The 16,238-nt window shown below is 43.8% G+C and overlaps 1 protein-coding gene across 2 annotated transcripts in view; it reads left to right on the top strand.

Moving 5' to 3' along the window:
* Window positions 1–16,238, top strand: part of EFNB2 (ephrin B2) — a 45,704-nt gene that overhangs the window by 16,081 nt on the left and 13,385 nt on the right. For both annotated transcript variants that reach the window (XM_043582757.1, XM_043582765.1), the window contains exon 2: window positions 6,590–6,873. In XM_043582757.1, coding sequence (XP_043438692.1) covers window positions 6,590–6,873 — 284 coding nt within the window. The remainder of the gene's footprint in view (window positions 1–6,589; window positions 6,874–16,238) is intronic.

The raw sequence follows: 16,238 nt of genomic DNA, 5'->3' as shown, positions 1-16,238 counted from the left end.
GGATTTGACAGGGTTCCTGTTCTCAGGTGGATGATACCTGCCCTACTTATGCAGAAAGATCAGATGTTTAAATAGATTCTTAGGTACATAGTAGCAAATACAAGCGACTCTGGACCGGGACTGAGACTTTTTTACATTAGAAGCACTGTCATCGTGTCTGGCTGGAGGGGGTTTGCCCGACCCAGTTATTTGGACACAGAAACTGGTCAGTCCTGTCTACATCTTATTCTGATCTCTGTTGTTCCGTGTCAGCGTGGTACTTTTGCATTCGGCTCCCATGTACTGAGTTGCCCTTGTTTATACGGCAGTTTGGCATAGTCTTCAGTCGACCTTCCCAGGATTGCTTCCCCCAGGAGAACCAGGCCTTCTGATTTTCATGGAGATTCTCACAGACTGTAGCAGCATCAAGGGGCCATCCCACAACTTGGCCGTTCTTCTAGGTTAATTTTGGGTGGGTTACTCCAAAGAAAAGTGTAGGAAGTCATTGAATGTTTGTCCTGAGGTGTGGGTGTCATGGTCAGGGACAAATACGGGACCAGATAGGGGAGGAAATGGGGCATTTGTCGTGGGGTTAGGGGTGCAGTTGTGGTTCCCCGACACAGCTATCCCTAAGTATCTCCGCTCCTGGCTTCCCATGGATCCTCGCATTCCATCTGGCCAGGGTTTGAAGTTGATGGGGCGCCCCCTGCCTCCATCCGATTATTTCCCAGGCACCTCTGAGTCCTGGTAACATAACAGGAGTCAACAGAGGAATCCAGACTTGAGGTCACATGTGTGATGTTCTGGTCTGTCAGAGAAAATTGCATGTTGTGACCCTTGAACTCTGAAATAGCTGGTTTATACTTTAAATGTATTATGCTTGGGGTTTTTGTTTGTTGTTTTGTTTGTTGTTTTGGTTTTTTAAGCATGGATACCTAGTGTGGATTAATACATTTTTTTTCTTACATTGTATTTATTTTTGAGAGAGAGAGAGGGGGAGGCACAGAATTTGAAGCAGGCTCCAGGCTCTGAGCTGTTAGCACAGAGCCTGACATGGGGCTTGAACTCACAAACCGTGAGATCACGACCTGAACTGAAGTCAGACGCTTAACTGACTGAGCCACCCAGGTGCCCCCAGTGTGGATTATTAATACATTAAGGAATATCATGTCACATGAGAGCTGTATTATAAATAGTTTCTACAATAATGAATATGAACTTGAAATGTCTAATTTAGATTATTAGAGATCTAATTTAGATTACTAAATATTAATGTCTAATTTCAGTTATTAGATTGATTCAAAGTATTCCCTATGGGAAATACTAGAGTCTGGTTTGCTGAATAACTTTAAAAAAAAAAAAAACTTGGATTACATTTGATAGGTAATCAGAAGATAAAAAACATTCTGCTATCAGACCTTATCATTTCATGCAGCTTAACTTTGGAAACCCTATGTAGGGTTTCTGTTTTATTCCGTTATTGTCTCTATATTTGATTCAAAGCCACCACGTCTATTGTCTTGCTTGGAAATGACTCACTGGGGAAAACCATGGAAGCTGCCTGTTTATGCCCAGCCTTCCCCTCTTAGAGCCTTCTGGGGAACCCTCCACTGACACGCCCAGCCCGCGCCACTCCAGGAAGCAGCCCTGAGCCCCAGGTCTCCTGATGGACAGGAGATGTGACTTCTCCTTCCCAACAAGAAGAGTAGCCTGGCTCAGAGAGGGAGCCGTCTCTGTCCTATCTAGGACACGAAGCCCTGTAGGTCTTTGTTTTCTGTTTGGGATTAGAAATCGGCAGACTTTATTAAGTGACACCTGTACCTACTTTTGTTTGCATATAGTTTAATAAAAACCGCCTCCCCTGCGTGGTATGGCTTGTACCTCTGGGGCTTTTCCTCTGTGCTCCTTTTGGTTAGAAGGTAAAGGTTATTTCATCACACAAAAAGAAATCTGTATCTGATCCCCACCGTGGAGAGCCAGGTTAGTGATTTGAAATTAGCCCATTGCCACCCCCCATCATTCTGTGGGTTTTTTTGAACACTTCCTAAGTCAAAATAGGAGAAATGTATTACTAAATATTACGAAATATTCAGGGCATTGTTTATGCTGTGTAGTCTGACTTATTGTTAAGGTCTCTCAATCTTGAGGTAGTAAAATCCAAATATAAATGACCCAGCTTCAAAAGCAGAACTCTACAGTTACCGACTTGATGTTAACACATGGGACACATTGTTTTCCACTCAAAAGTGGTATTAAGAAATTCACCCCATTTTGTTTTCATTTACATTTTGGATTCTCATGAATTGTCAGGAGACCGTCCGTGGCATTCTAATCAAAACACACATTTCATAGAGTTGGTCGGTTTCTTCCCCGCCTGTTTGCTCACAGCCTCCTGGGCCAGGTAGGGTTACCAGATGGCCGCCTTTGTGAGCCGTGGTCTCAGCTGACCACATCTGGAACAGGCTTCAGGCACATGCCTGGCATGGAGTTAGGCCCCACGTGGCACTTGCAAGCCTGTGTGTCCCGTTGACTCTCTCTTCATTTTGCTTAGCCTCGTGGCTTATCTATGCAAACCTCAATTTAGAAAAACTTGCAGCTCGCAAAACCAGATTTATGCTGTAATGTGATGCAGCGAGAACTGAAAAGTGTGCAAAGGAAGGGGGCTTTTCCTGTCGTGTCGCGTGTTTGGCACAGCGAGTCTTCATCTGTTTGGCATGTCATGTACGTGTGCAGTGACTAAATGAAGATAATGTGATGTAAAGGGCTTTGATCGGTGCGTAGCCGAGAATAAGTTCTCCAAAGCAGTGGTGTTTTTGTTGTTGGTGGCTCTGGAGGGGCTAAGTGCCCTGCATTTTAGATGGGAAGGGATTGTACAAGACTGCCATGCTGACAGATCCTTCCAGAAAGAATGGATCACAAGCTCAGTCTGCACTGCTCCGTGCTCTCCAGAAAGACTGCCAGGCCTGGAATGAGGTCTTGGAAATCCCATCCCTGCTCTCATCTCAGTCCATCCCTGTCCCAACACCTGGGGGTCCTGTCTACAGAATTCTTCCATGCCTGTGATCCACAAATAGACAATGGCACGTAATTGGACTGGAACTTCTTTGTGCATTTTCTTAGCTTCCACCAGTTCTTACGCATTTTGTCGATGAATACGTAATTTATTGAGCATTTACCATATGTGGCCCTCGGGCATTCAGTATTCAGACACACGGGACCTGCCTGCCCTCAGGGAGCTAGCTAGACTAGACTGTGCCCTGCTGGTGAGGAGAGCCTTACACTTTTGTCGCTCGGCGCATCTGGCACAAAATAGGTTGCTTTAGTTGTTACACTCACTTGACTCTCTTTTTGCTCTCGTGTTGCCTTAGAAACTGAGGGTTCCTGGGAAGCAAAGGAGCTTCTGAGGTTTGACGGTGCACAGTGGGTAACGTAGGCAAGAAATGTATGATTCAGGCTCTCAGTTTCTGCTGAGAAACCATAGTCTCATCAGTATGTATGCGTGTATTTATATACATTATATGTTTTTTATGTTATATACACTATATTATATATAAATCATGTTCTATAAACCAGTTTACGTGCAAATATATATTATGTGTGTGTGTGTATATATATATATATATAATAAGTATACCTTTAAAACACTGAAATGCTGGGCCTTTCTTTAAAGGATTCTTTTTTTTTTTTCTTTAAGGGATTTTTTTTTTTTTTTCCTTTAAGAGATTCTTTTTTTTTTTTTTTTTTTTTTTTTTCCGTTTAAGGGATTCTTGAAAGGGAAAAGGATCAAATCGTCGCCTTACTTTTTGCCACAATGTGTTCTGAAAAGCAAACAGACACTTTGCAAAGTGTTTGCAATAGGGTGCTTCATCGGGATTTAGTTTTTATGAGCATATCAGATAGGCTTATTGAAATTCGAGATTTCTGCCCTTCTCTTTCATTTTGCCAGGCCATCCCATGGCTTAACCCTCCCCGTACGTCACTCCCTCATCACTGACAGTTTCCAGCTTCTAGGTGATTTGTGCCTTCTGAGAATACAGTCTAAAACATGCTGGTCCTCACAGCCAGACCGGCCCGTGTGTCGTAGGTTCGTGGCCTCGGCCCGGCAGCCGCAGCCCAAGCTGGAACTCGCATTTGGGGAGTGTGAAGAGACCATCATAAGCAGTTACTTACATGGCGGGGAGGAAATCTGCAGTGATTCTTTAGTGAAGCCAGGAAAAAAAAAAAAAGCCCTCTCATGAAGGATATACAATCTAGGGAGCATTTTGAATGAAGAGAGAGCTTAGTGACATACGGGGTGTGATGCGGGCAAGTTCTGATAAGTGGCCGTGATCCGAGGCTGGGGGGGAGGGGGCAGAGCCAACCATTTCCTTGAGGTAATTGACTGGATGCACAAGAAGGTGGGTCCATCTGGCCGCGAAGGATCCTGGTCTCTAAAGCCCCGAGCGAGTCCCTGGGGAGATTGTCCCAGGTCACAGCTGATGGTGAAGACCAGTGCTTTGAGAGGAGGCAGACCCAGGCCTGCAGGCTGCAGGCCTTAGCTGTGGTTTAGGAATACTTCTAACACAGCTAACATGTGCTGCTCTCTCTCTCTGCCAGCTCCCTGAGGAGCAGACCTAGGACAGAAAAAGTTTGGAGTGCGGTGGGCACCCCCAGGCAGGAATGGCCCCTGGTTCTTGGACGCAGAGAAGATTTCCTAAGAAGGTCAAGGAATAAAAGAGGAGGAAAAGGATGTGTCAGGAAGGCGAGCACATTTCGTTTGTACCGACTGCCAGGCATCCTGCCCCCACTGCGTGACCACAAGAATACATGAGAATCGCTGTGAGAGGCAGGAGTAAATTCTGGTTCAGCCCTTCAGTCCGCCCCCCAGAACCCAGAGTTGTGTTTTACCCACAAGAAAGACAGAATTGCCGAGAAGAGAGCACACTGGCACTTAGGAGGCAGGGGCAGTAGCCTGGGACTTGAATTTTCAAAGCATCTCCCCAGAAAACCATACAAATGGCCAAAAAAGTCACAGAGAGGCTCTTGACTAGTGGTGACCCTCATTTGTCAGAAGTTGTAGAAATTCTTCAAGGTGCACACATGGTTGTTTGAAGTTTGTCATTGTTCTAAAAAATACTCATTTTGAGAAAGATTTTGTTAGATTCTCTTTCTTTCTCTCTTTCTTTGAATGCCATGTCCTTGCTAAAGGAGTCTGGGGGAAAGAAAGGGAGGAGGAACCACACACACTCTCTTAAGGATTGTAAATAACACATTCCCGAGGAAGGTGATAAACCGTGTGCAGCGTGCGTTTTTCCTGCCATAAAGAGTATTGGTTTTTAATATAAATCTATACCACAATTTCTTATGTTCTTTGATGCTTCATAACAACCTCATGTGCTTTTCAGAAAAATTAATACCATTCATTAGCATAAATCATAACCTGTATCCTCACTGTGTATTTGAAATTGGGGTGCCTCATCATCCAGGTATGCATGCGCTCGCTCGCTCTCTCTCTTTCTGTGAATTATGACCCGTTCATTGTCATGGCTGGTGGGCTTCCCTGGTTAAATAAAGGGTTGGATTGGAAGGATTCAGACGTGATGCTTTGTTCTTGGGCTTGAGTATTTTAATGAGCCTACAGGCTTGGCTGCTTGGAGGGAGGAATGAGATGGGGTTTCTAAGTGTGTTGTTAGTGTTAGCACTTGTAGGTGGATGTTCGTTAGAAAGCTCTTGTGTCCGCTTCTCAGAGAAACTCCCCATTAAGAAAGATCTTTCAGCAGCATGGCAAGCAAGAGGGAGAAAAGAGGAGAGAAGCTGTAAGCTTTCAGCTGTAAGCACCAGGGGGATATTGTCTCAGTCATCTTAGTTCTGAAGATTTGCTTCTAAGAATTAATTGGAGCAAATACATCTCAAGGCAGAAAAAAAGGTCTGTGAAGCAGGGACCGTAGTGGCTGTCCTTGTAATTTGGGGACTCTTCATCTTGCAGCTGAATCAATACTCGAGGGAATTACTTCTGGTTATCTTTTATGGGTTTGTAAGACAGTTCTTTTGTTCGGTGTAATAAAAGCCCCATTGTTTGATCAGTGGCTCACTAATTACGATAAGTAATTTGAAACATTCTTGATGAAACTTGTCTGTTAATTAACATCAACAGCAAATGGAAACTAACAGGACAACAGAGTGTGAGTGCACCCACTGTTCCCTGGAATCCCTGCCATCTTTCTGTGGCTTGCCCAATAAACTAAAGCTGCCGATGGTTTAAAAAATAACAAACAGGTGTGAAGGTGTGACTCACCACCCAGGAAAAGTTATTGTGAAGTTATACAAAGGAGTCCTGAAATATTACAAGTGAGGAGGTGGTAAAAAGAAGTGTCAGGAGGTTGACTGATCCTACTCGGGAGTAAGGAGAGTGGTTTCTTTTTGACTGTTTTTCTTTAAAGCTTGGTTCCTAAATACATTCGCCCCGTGATGATCTGAACTAAGATACTTTGGATGAATACAAATGTGGATTTATAAAAGTATGCTTTGGAATTACTGGCCTTGCGTGGCTGTATTGTAATTATTGTGAATACTGTTCATGTTTATCAACTCAGTGGCTTTTTTTTTTTTCTTTTCTTTTTAATGCTTTTAGATTTCTACCTGGACAAGGACTGGTACTATACCCACAGATAGGAGACAAATTGGATATTATTTGCCCCAAAGTGGACTCTAAAACTGTTGGCCAGTATGAATATTATAAAGTTTATATGGTTGATAAAGAGCAAGCAGATCGATGCACTATTAAGAAGGAAAATACCCCTCTTCTCAACTGTGCCAGACCAGACCAAGATGTAAAATTCACCATCAAGTTTCAAGAGTTCAGCCCTAACCTCTGGGGTCTAGAATTTCAGAAGAACAGAGATTATTACATTATATGTAAGTATAATTGTATTCATTTATTTTACAGAATATAGGATAAGCTAAATGGGTTTGTATCAATTTTTTGAGTGTTATTATGGCAAATAATTTGGTGAGAATCTTTGCTGAAAATTGTCCATTTTTAAAGAAACCTTAATTGAATGAGGGACCCTATACTCATAGTACTCGATAATATAAATACCCAAAGAGGAAAAAAACCTCCTAGTCTTTTTATAGTATTGAAATAAATGGATATATATGAATATTCTCAGCATCTCTACTGACAAAAACATTTTTAAGGACCATTGGTGAGATCTGATAGGTAAATCTTGTGCAATGACTTTTCTCTTCATCCACCCATCCATCCATCCATCCATCCATCCATCCATCCATCCAACCATCCATTCATCTGTTCATTCATGCATTTAGTATTTACTCTGCACCAGAAACTGCATAGCACTAGGGATTCAACAATAAACAAGGTGGGATGATGGTCCTCTTTCCACATGGGACTCCCAGATTCAAAGGAAGGGTGTTTTAGGCAAACCACAATTAGAAGAATAAGACAAAAACTTGGGTTTCTTCAATGAATTAGTTTTATTTTGGTTTGGTTTTTTCTATCTACATAGTAAAATGACACATTGTTTTAGGAAACATACTGTGTATCCTTTGGGTCGCATCTGAACTAGCATTCCCTTCATGAAGCTGTGAAGGCCGAGGCGGCACACATCCAAACACATGCCCCCTAGGGGCAGATTGCATGTTGGCACAAAGGCAGGATTGTTCCCGGCCCAGGATTTTGTCAGAGTGCAATCTGGGTGACTGAGGTTAGTTAGCTGGTTACATCACTCAAGCAATGAAATATGTTTTTCTTAATTTCTTTGGTTTAAAGCTCTGCTCAGAGCTGGGTCGCACGTCTGCTCGCTTGTCACTACGGCTTCAGTCCGTCAGGGAATGCAGAACTGCTCTCCGCTGGGCACGCCCACCGTCTTCTCTGGATCCCATTGAAACTGGCTTTCTCAACCTGCCGGCCACTCACTCTTTAGTGTGCAAAGTCAATAACTCCCTGACTTACTTGGTACTCAAGAGTACACTAGTTTTTACCACGTTAGTTATTAAAATGAAGATGGTCATAGCCGTCTAATTATCCTGTCCTTTGTGCAAACCTGAAACACTAGAGACTAAAAGCCTATCTTTAAGCCAATGTGACACCCAGAGAGTAGCTTAGCAAGAGTAAGTACCATGAAGAAAGGAAAGGGGGTAAATTATAGATTTCAAAGAATGATTATCATAAAATGAAAATAAAAGCATTCCGATGGAAGAAACAAGCAGGTGGGGTGGTAAATGATACAAAACAATAGAGAAATCTTTGAAAATATAAAAGTTATTAGGTAACATAAATGGAGCTATTGGAAGTCTAGCAGTTTACGTATTTATTTATTTATTTTAAAGACTTTTTCACGGGGCACCTGGGTGGCTTCGTTAGGCGTCCAACTTCAGCTCAGGTCATGATCTCACAGTTCATGAGTTCAAGTCCTGCGTCAGGCTCTGTGCTGACAGCATGGAGCCTACTTGAGATTCTCTCTCTCTCTCTCTCTCTCTCTCTCTCTCTGCCCCTCCCCACTTACACTCTCTCTCTCTCTCTCTCTCTCTCTCTCAAACTAATACATAAATAAGCTTTCAAAAATTAAAAAAAAAAATACTTTTAAAGACTGTTTACCAAGGACCCTAATGTTTTAGTGCAGGGAACCGAAACTTACCTCAGATGAATTCACACAGAAGGCTGGTGCCCAGAGGAGGTGGGAGAGGGCAGGTGCAGTGCCTGAGAGGGGGCACCGTCGAGTGCCTACTGCTCCTGAGTTGTCACTAGAACTGTGTGTGCAGCCCAAGTCCATGAGCTGGCTCTTCCATGGAGATAAGCCAACAGACCCAGATTTTGCCCCTTTATTTTCAATGATGACTTCATAAAGATGGCTCTGTACATTCTGCGTCCCCCCCTGAGCACAGATGGGATTTCAGCACACATGGTGGGATTTAGCCTTCAGTCTGAGGTCCGAGGCGGGAACACAAACACTGCGTGCTTGGTATTGGCATCAACACATGACAGGTGTGTATTTAGAAGCAGTCTAGGGGCTCCTGGGGGCTCAGGTCATGATCTCACAGTTTGTGAGTTCAAGCCCTGCGTTGGGCTCTGTGCTGACAGCTCAGAGCCTGGAGCTTGCTTCGGATTCTGTGTCTCCCTCTCTCTCTGCCCCTCCCCAGCTCATGTTTGCTTGCGCGCTCTCTCTCTCTCTCTCTCTCTCTCTCTCTCAAAAACAAACATTAGAAGCACAGTTTAATTTAAAATTATACTATTAATCTATGCAACCATGGTATCTCTTACTGTTTTTCTTTTGATAAAAACTCATCATTAACTTCAGTAGCAGGTAGCTGAGCTACACTGGCCTCCAGGACTTGCCTCAGAGTTAAGTTTCGCTGTATAAAACCACATGGTAGCCTGGGATAAAAGAATCTTTCTTAAAATAGAGTGAAGGGTATCCAGTGGGAACCCGTGAGAGGCTGTTTGAGCGCTGGCACTGGGTGGTTGTGGGGGGTCCTGGGGAAAGGGCCTGGGGCTGAGAGGCCAACCTGGGGGACTGTCCCTCACTAGGCAGCTGAGGGACTCCAGTCGAGTCGCACACACAGAAAGTCACTGCAGAGACTTGGGAAAAGCCAGAAGCTCATTTCTTATCCCACCCCCACAGCAGAGGTCATGGATAGACAGCTTTCCCAGGAAAGAAGGTGAGAGACGAGAGGCACACATTTTAAAATAGTTTAAAAAGTTCGTGCTGACTTTCCATGGCTTCTTCAAGAATTTCAGGATTTTTAGAAGTCACTGATTTCCACCTCCAACGATCACTCACACACCCAGGAGTCCCACTCGACTTAAAATAGCACCAGTCAAGATAGCGGGCTGGAAAGTACTCAGCTTTACAAATGTATTTTTGACACTTCAGGTCATCGGTTCACTTTGAGACAGTGAATAATGTTGGTGTGGAGGATGCTGTCATGTGGACAGTGTGTTCAGCTCCAAATCTTAGCGTCTCAGAACCTTCATAACTAAGAGTAGTAGTGTTAACACCATCACCGTTGTGTGTGGTTCCTTTTCAGGGGAAGGAAAAAGGAAAGGGATAGTTGGGAGTCGAGTTACCGCAGAGGGGACGGGTCCAGATTGCCCGTGGGGTCCTGAGGTGTTGGCTAATTCCCTAGGTAAACTGATTCCAGGAGCACTGCACCAGCAGCCCAGAGACCTGGGTTCCAGTCCTGCCGCCTGTGCTTAAGGAGAAAGTCCCTTTATTTCTTTGAATTTTGATTTGTTTTCTAGAATGTTCCTTTATTGTTGTTGTTATGGCCCATGATGGAGGGCTGCAGTTCCAAACCATCTTAGGGCTGGAAACACACATCCAGGGTAGGGTCTCGTGTCCACGTGCCTTTCCTCCAACGGAAATGGACGGGATCTGCTATGAATTCTTTAAAGACACTTAATTTGATTTACAGTGTTACCGGATATAGAATGTAGTCACCACCCTTTGGAGTTTTAGAAGTAAATATTAATTCTTAATTGGATGTGTATTTTTAAACCTACCAAGTATCCACTAAATTCCCTTAGGAAGTGACAAAATGATACGCTTCCTCATTAGTTCTTCTCATAGATGATTATTTGCTTTGACATGTGGCAAAATGATACATGTGGGTTTTCTAAATGTTTAGAATTGACTTTTTCAAGTGACCTATTTCAGTAATTAGCCTTGGGCCTAATTTGCATCAAAAAATCTCCTAATCTTAAATGACTCAAAAGGGGGGTGTTATTGCCACTTGGTCTGAAAAAGCCCCCTATTCTTTATCACATTCATATTCTTTTTTTTTTTAATGTTTTATTCAATTTGAGAGAGAGAGAGAGAGAGAGACCACAAATGATAGAGGGGAGAAAGGGAGACACAGAATCCGAAGCAGGCTCCAGGCTCCAAACCGTCAGCACAGATCCTGACATAGGGCTCAAACTCAAAAACTGAGAGATCATGGCCTGAGCTGAAGTTGGACCCCCGTCACCGACCAAACCCCCCAGGCACCCCAGTTACATTCCGAGTCTCAATTGCCTTAAAAGCATAGTACGCGTTATTTTGTGTAACCTATAGTTACTTTTATTTTGCCTTTAACATTTTTTAAAGTTTGTGAAATAACCATCTGTTCTCAAGTGTGCATTTTAAGGGAAGCTCTATCTTGTTGGTAAACAGTCCAATTAATGCAGAAGGAAAACCTCCCTAACTGTATTCTCAGCCTTCATCCATATTTGTGTTCTAGACTTTTCTTGTAGATACTCTCTGTGCTTGGCTTCCAATTTCTTTTTAGAGACGACAACCCAGAGCCGAATGAGTCAGCAGTTTTCTGGCCCTAGGCCACATCCGACTTCACGAAGGTTCCGCAGGTTGGTTATCCAGGCTCAGCACAGGACCTTGCAAAATACCTACAAAGAGGTTCTCACCCCACCTCCAAAATTATGTGAGTCAGACATGAATGACGAGTGAGTGCCGCTGTGTTAATACTTTTTAAGTGAACAGTGGCCGCAGCAGAGCCCTGTGACAAAGACCACGTGTGCGAGCCCCCCCCCCACCCCTGCCCCAGTTTAGCCTTATGTAACTTTCATGATGTTTTACTTCACATCCGTAGCCAAGATTTGAACTTGTGGAATAGTCTGAAAGTCGTCATTTCCAACGATGGTTTGATCAAAGGTCGTTCTTTAACGTCCACCCTGCCATACTCACAGCGGTCCTCCCCAAAGCTGCCTCTCCCTTTCTTTGCCTTGGGAAGGTCTTCCTTAGGGAGCAGTAGACAAGTCTGAAGGAGTCACCATTTCCTAGGCCATTGGTTTAGTTCTCTAAAGCAATTTTTTTTTTTTTAAATCAGAGCATATAAAATTGGAAGGCTCCACAGTCAGCTTTGCTTGCTATTTTTTAGGCATAGACTTCACTTCTGAGCAAAATTGCAAAATAAATCAAAATGCTTACATACAAATATAACAGAATACTATCCTTAAAGAAATCAAAGCAGGGGAACAGCAGATTCCATTTCCTGCATTTATTACATTTGTATTTATATTCATTATATTTGTCTTCCTTTTGGGTTTGTTTTCCCTTTGGGTTTTCGACATACTTCTTTATTTCGGGGAATAGTAGGTCTGGCAGCTGACACTAAAATATACTGGGTGTACCGTAACCTTTCGCCAGCACAAAAGTTGTGGGAACTTTCGAATATCCTTGTACATGTAGATTTCTTTTCAGCTCTGTGAGAATGTGTGGTCTGTGTAAAATAATTATGGGTTTTCTTTCATGAATTATTTTATATGATAAACGTAGCAGAAGCTATGCTTCCATCAAGTTTAGTGACATGATCGTATCAGCCTGTCACTCAAGCCCCTGACTTTGGGGTGAGGATTTATCTTTATACCTTGTATATAATTGCCAAATTCCAGCATTTAAACACGTTTATTTCTAACCTACAACTGTCATCTTTGTTTTTTGTTTTTTGTTTTTAAAAAAATTTTTTTTTAATGTTTATTTATTATTGAGAGGCAGAGAGACACAGAGCGTGAGCAGGGGAAGGGCAGAGAGAGGGGGAGACACAGAATCCGAAGTAGGCTCCACGCTCTGAGCCGTCAGCACAGAGGCCGACGCGGGGCTCGAACCCACGAACTGTGAGATCATGACCTGAGCCGAAGTTGGACGCCCAACCGACTGAGCCACCCAGGCGCCCCTACAACTGTCATCTTTGTAATAGACTGTCCATCAGACCCTTGGGTGTCTGGAGGATTATCTACACATGCCACGTAGAGCGACAGATCAGCTTGGTGGGTGTGCGTCTGGAGTCAGACAGATGTGGGTTCTTGAATGCCCTTCAGCGGGTAACTTAACCACCCTCTGCCCCAATCTCTTCATCTGTGCACTGGGGATGCTGACTATATCTGCCTGCGCAGGGTAACAGGAATTGAAATGCATGATCTATATAAAGTGCTCATTTCCAAGGTTGGCTCCCAGTAAGTACAACCCATGGGGTCCCCTTGGAGCAGAGTGTGTGAGGCAGGAGCCCAAGGGCGAAGCCAGGCTTTCCTGCAAGCTAGCGGGCTGGGAAGATGTGCTAGCAAAGTATAAGTTATTTGCAAACCATCCATAAAATGAAACTCCAGAGAGTTTACAAGTTTCAGGAATGCTACGTAACTTAATTATAAGATCTCTTCTCTTCGTCTTGTTGGAGTGTCATAAAAGTTCTTTTGTCTCTGGGCTTCCTTTCCGAAGAAACATGCATTTCTGTATCTTTCTGTTGGTGGAATTGCCTGAGCTTGTTAGCAGATCCTCTGTAAGACCCAGAAGAGACAGAGCGGGCGGACTGTTCTGTCCATGGAATCGTTTCTCTACTTGCATTTCCCCAACCTTGCCAGGGCTTTGTCTCAGTTCCCTGCCACACAAAGGAAACGCTGTGTTTTTATTGATAATTTCGGCAACATTCTAACGTGGTATAAATATCCTCCTAGAGAGAAGGGTGTCAGGGCTGCCTTGTCACTGAGACAGGCTGGGAAAGGTATTTCATTAGCCTGATAATTAGAAGTGTTGTTTCTATTATTTTTTAACATAATGTGAAATCGTCTTCTGACTGTACTGAAGGCTCTTCCAGAATGTATCAGTAAGACTCCTTGTTGGATTTCAGACAAACAAAGCTCACGTTCTTTGCACTTGAGGAATAAAGTCTCAGCTTCTGCTTAACTGGACATTGTGCTGAGAAACTTTGGGCTCATGGGACTGATGGAGTCATGGCCGTTGGGATAATTATCCCGATGGATCCCCCAGGGTGCAGAAGGACAGGGCTAGCATGGAATGGGACTCTGTTCACATCCAATGGTGTCACCTGGGCAGGCGTGACAGGTTATCTCATTTAAGCTAGACAGAGAGAGTCCTGTGAACACTATTCCTTACCCCCAAAAACCACTAAGGAAAGAAAAAGACAACCGACTCTTAAAGCAATGGGAAGGCGTTGAAGGGGGTGGGGGTGGGGGGGTGGTAGACACTGAAAAACCTCATGTGCAAAATAAGCAGAACAAGAGCAGATGAGAAGATTCCATGTGAAAAGTGGAATTCTTTAGGAATCACTCAGAATAAAACTGCCTTTACAGTTTCATAAAATGCATGTTAATATCTAACACCTGTATTTATAGCTTTTTGAAAGTTCACTTAGCCTTATAAATAACTGAGTAATACTGGAGACCTAATACAAGCATGAGAGAGAACGAGTTTCTTAATAGCCTTTAAATATTCACCTTGAAGATCAAAATTTAAAGCAAACTAAAGCACTTTTAAAATAGCCAAGAGGCATAGACAGGCATTAAAAAAAAAAAATCACTTTGAGAAAACCTGTGCAGTTCCTATGAGTCGTACAATTGTTCCCCGAATTCTGAGATCCCTGGCCAGGTGTTTGGTCGCATAAAGGAAAGCGTTGTGGCTTCACATGCTGTGTCACTTTGCAGTCTCAGAAACAACGCGGCAGAGAAATGTTTATCGCCATGAGAAAACCAGAGGTTGGAAAGTATGAGTACTTCCTCAATGGTATGGGCAGTTCCCAAGGTCATGAAATGCCAGAGTCCAAACTCAGACCAGGGCTGGGGGGCCTTAGACCAGCGTCATTGGTCCGCGACGGTGCTCCTGGGTCTCTCGCCTAGGGAGAGGAAAGGTCTTACACGTACGCGTGCCATCACACGCACTGTAAAGAGACTATGCCTGTGTGCACACCACATACCCAGGGACAGTAGAGAGAGGGCATGTGTGCACACGGCACATAGCGGTACCAAGAAGCTCGCACGATCCAGATACCGAACGATCTCTGTGCTTGTTCAAACGTGTAGGGCCTGTGCCCTGTGGTCTGTCGTGTGACTAGAACTAACTTCCATCATAGGCCCCAGAGTCAAACAAAGACCATCCCATGAGCAATAGGAAAGGAAAAAGGGCCAGTGAGAAAAGGCGGCTGTAATAACAGTGTGTCAATTCTTCCACGTGGCCTCTTTGTTTGTAGATCTTTTAATCAACAACATTCCTTTTCTTTAAGAAGTTTATTTCTTTTGAGAGCACAAGTGCATACGCATTGAGTACGGTAGGGTCAGAGAGAGGGAGAGAGAGAGCCCCGAGCAGGTTCTGCGCTGTCAGCACAGAGCCCGACACGGGGCTCGATCCCACAGACCATGAGACCATGACCTGAGCCAAAATCAAGAGTGGGACGCTTAACCGACTGAGCCACCCAGGCGCCCCGTCAGTTCCGTTTGTTAATCAAATCAGACTGTGCCGCTGTGCCCCTCAATGGAAAGTTGCTAAATAGTAAAATTACAAAAATTTTTAATTTCTCAAATATACAAATAGAGGCAACGAGACTTTAAATTTCCGTAGTCAAGTACAAGTGCTGCAGTGTGGACGGATGGACGGACGGACAGACGGATGGAGGGTGGGTGGATGGGTGGGTGTGCAGCACCTCTGGAAGAAACATAATTGATTACATTACGGAGGGAGCCAGGCTGTGTGTTACTAACAACAGCTCTGCTTTGAAAACAGCTTTTTGCATCAGTGAAGTAGCCTAGTCTCATTGTTCCTGATGTTGAACCAAGAGACGAAGGTATTCTTTTATTGAAGCAAACATGTGGAAAATTGCTCTGGATTCCCAGAGTATAGAACGTGTTCCCTGAATGGAATAAGGTTCAGGTGTAGGGCAGACTCAGAGAGGGCACTTTATTGGGGTTACCAGCGGTCTCTAGATGGTCAAAGCAAATAAGGTCACGTCCATCTAAACGCGTGTGCCATGGAGAAGGGCACATTCTCTCATCCGCAGGGCTATATTCTAAACTGTCAGCAAACATTAATTCAGTCACTAGTGAAGTCTTACCACCCAGAGATGAACTCTGCCTCAGATGGATGTTTTCCACTTCAGTGCTGCAGACTCCCAATTACTGGGCCATTAATATCATTGCATCCGATTAGTGACAGTAGAATGAGCAAGAAGTTGGGGGGAGGTGCGCCCTCCCCACCATGAACTCTGTACTCCGACCCTTTGCGATCTAGACATTTCCATATCTCCACACAGATACCTTAATGATTAAGACTGTCAAAAACCCAGGAGTGGGCAGCGGATTGTGGGCTAGAAATAATTCACTCAAACACATGCGTCTCCACGGTTCAGAATGTTTGGATGAGATGATATCACAGTGTCTTGACCGGGAGTTCTCAGTTTTACAAATCTGAGTGCTTAATTAAGTAAGGCTAATGTAGGCAACCGGGAATAATGTTTTATCTTTTGAACTCTTATATCATTCTTGC

Source organism: Prionailurus bengalensis, chromosome A1 (assembly GCF_016509475.1).
Source record: "Prionailurus bengalensis isolate Pbe53 chromosome A1, Fcat_Pben_1.1_paternal_pri, whole genome shotgun sequence".
In the NCBI taxonomy this organism is placed as follows: Eukaryota; Metazoa; Chordata; class Mammalia; order Carnivora; family Felidae; genus Prionailurus; species Prionailurus bengalensis.
The sequence above is the reverse complement of the archived record's forward strand: the minus strand, read 5'-3'. Positions and strand labels throughout refer to the sequence as shown.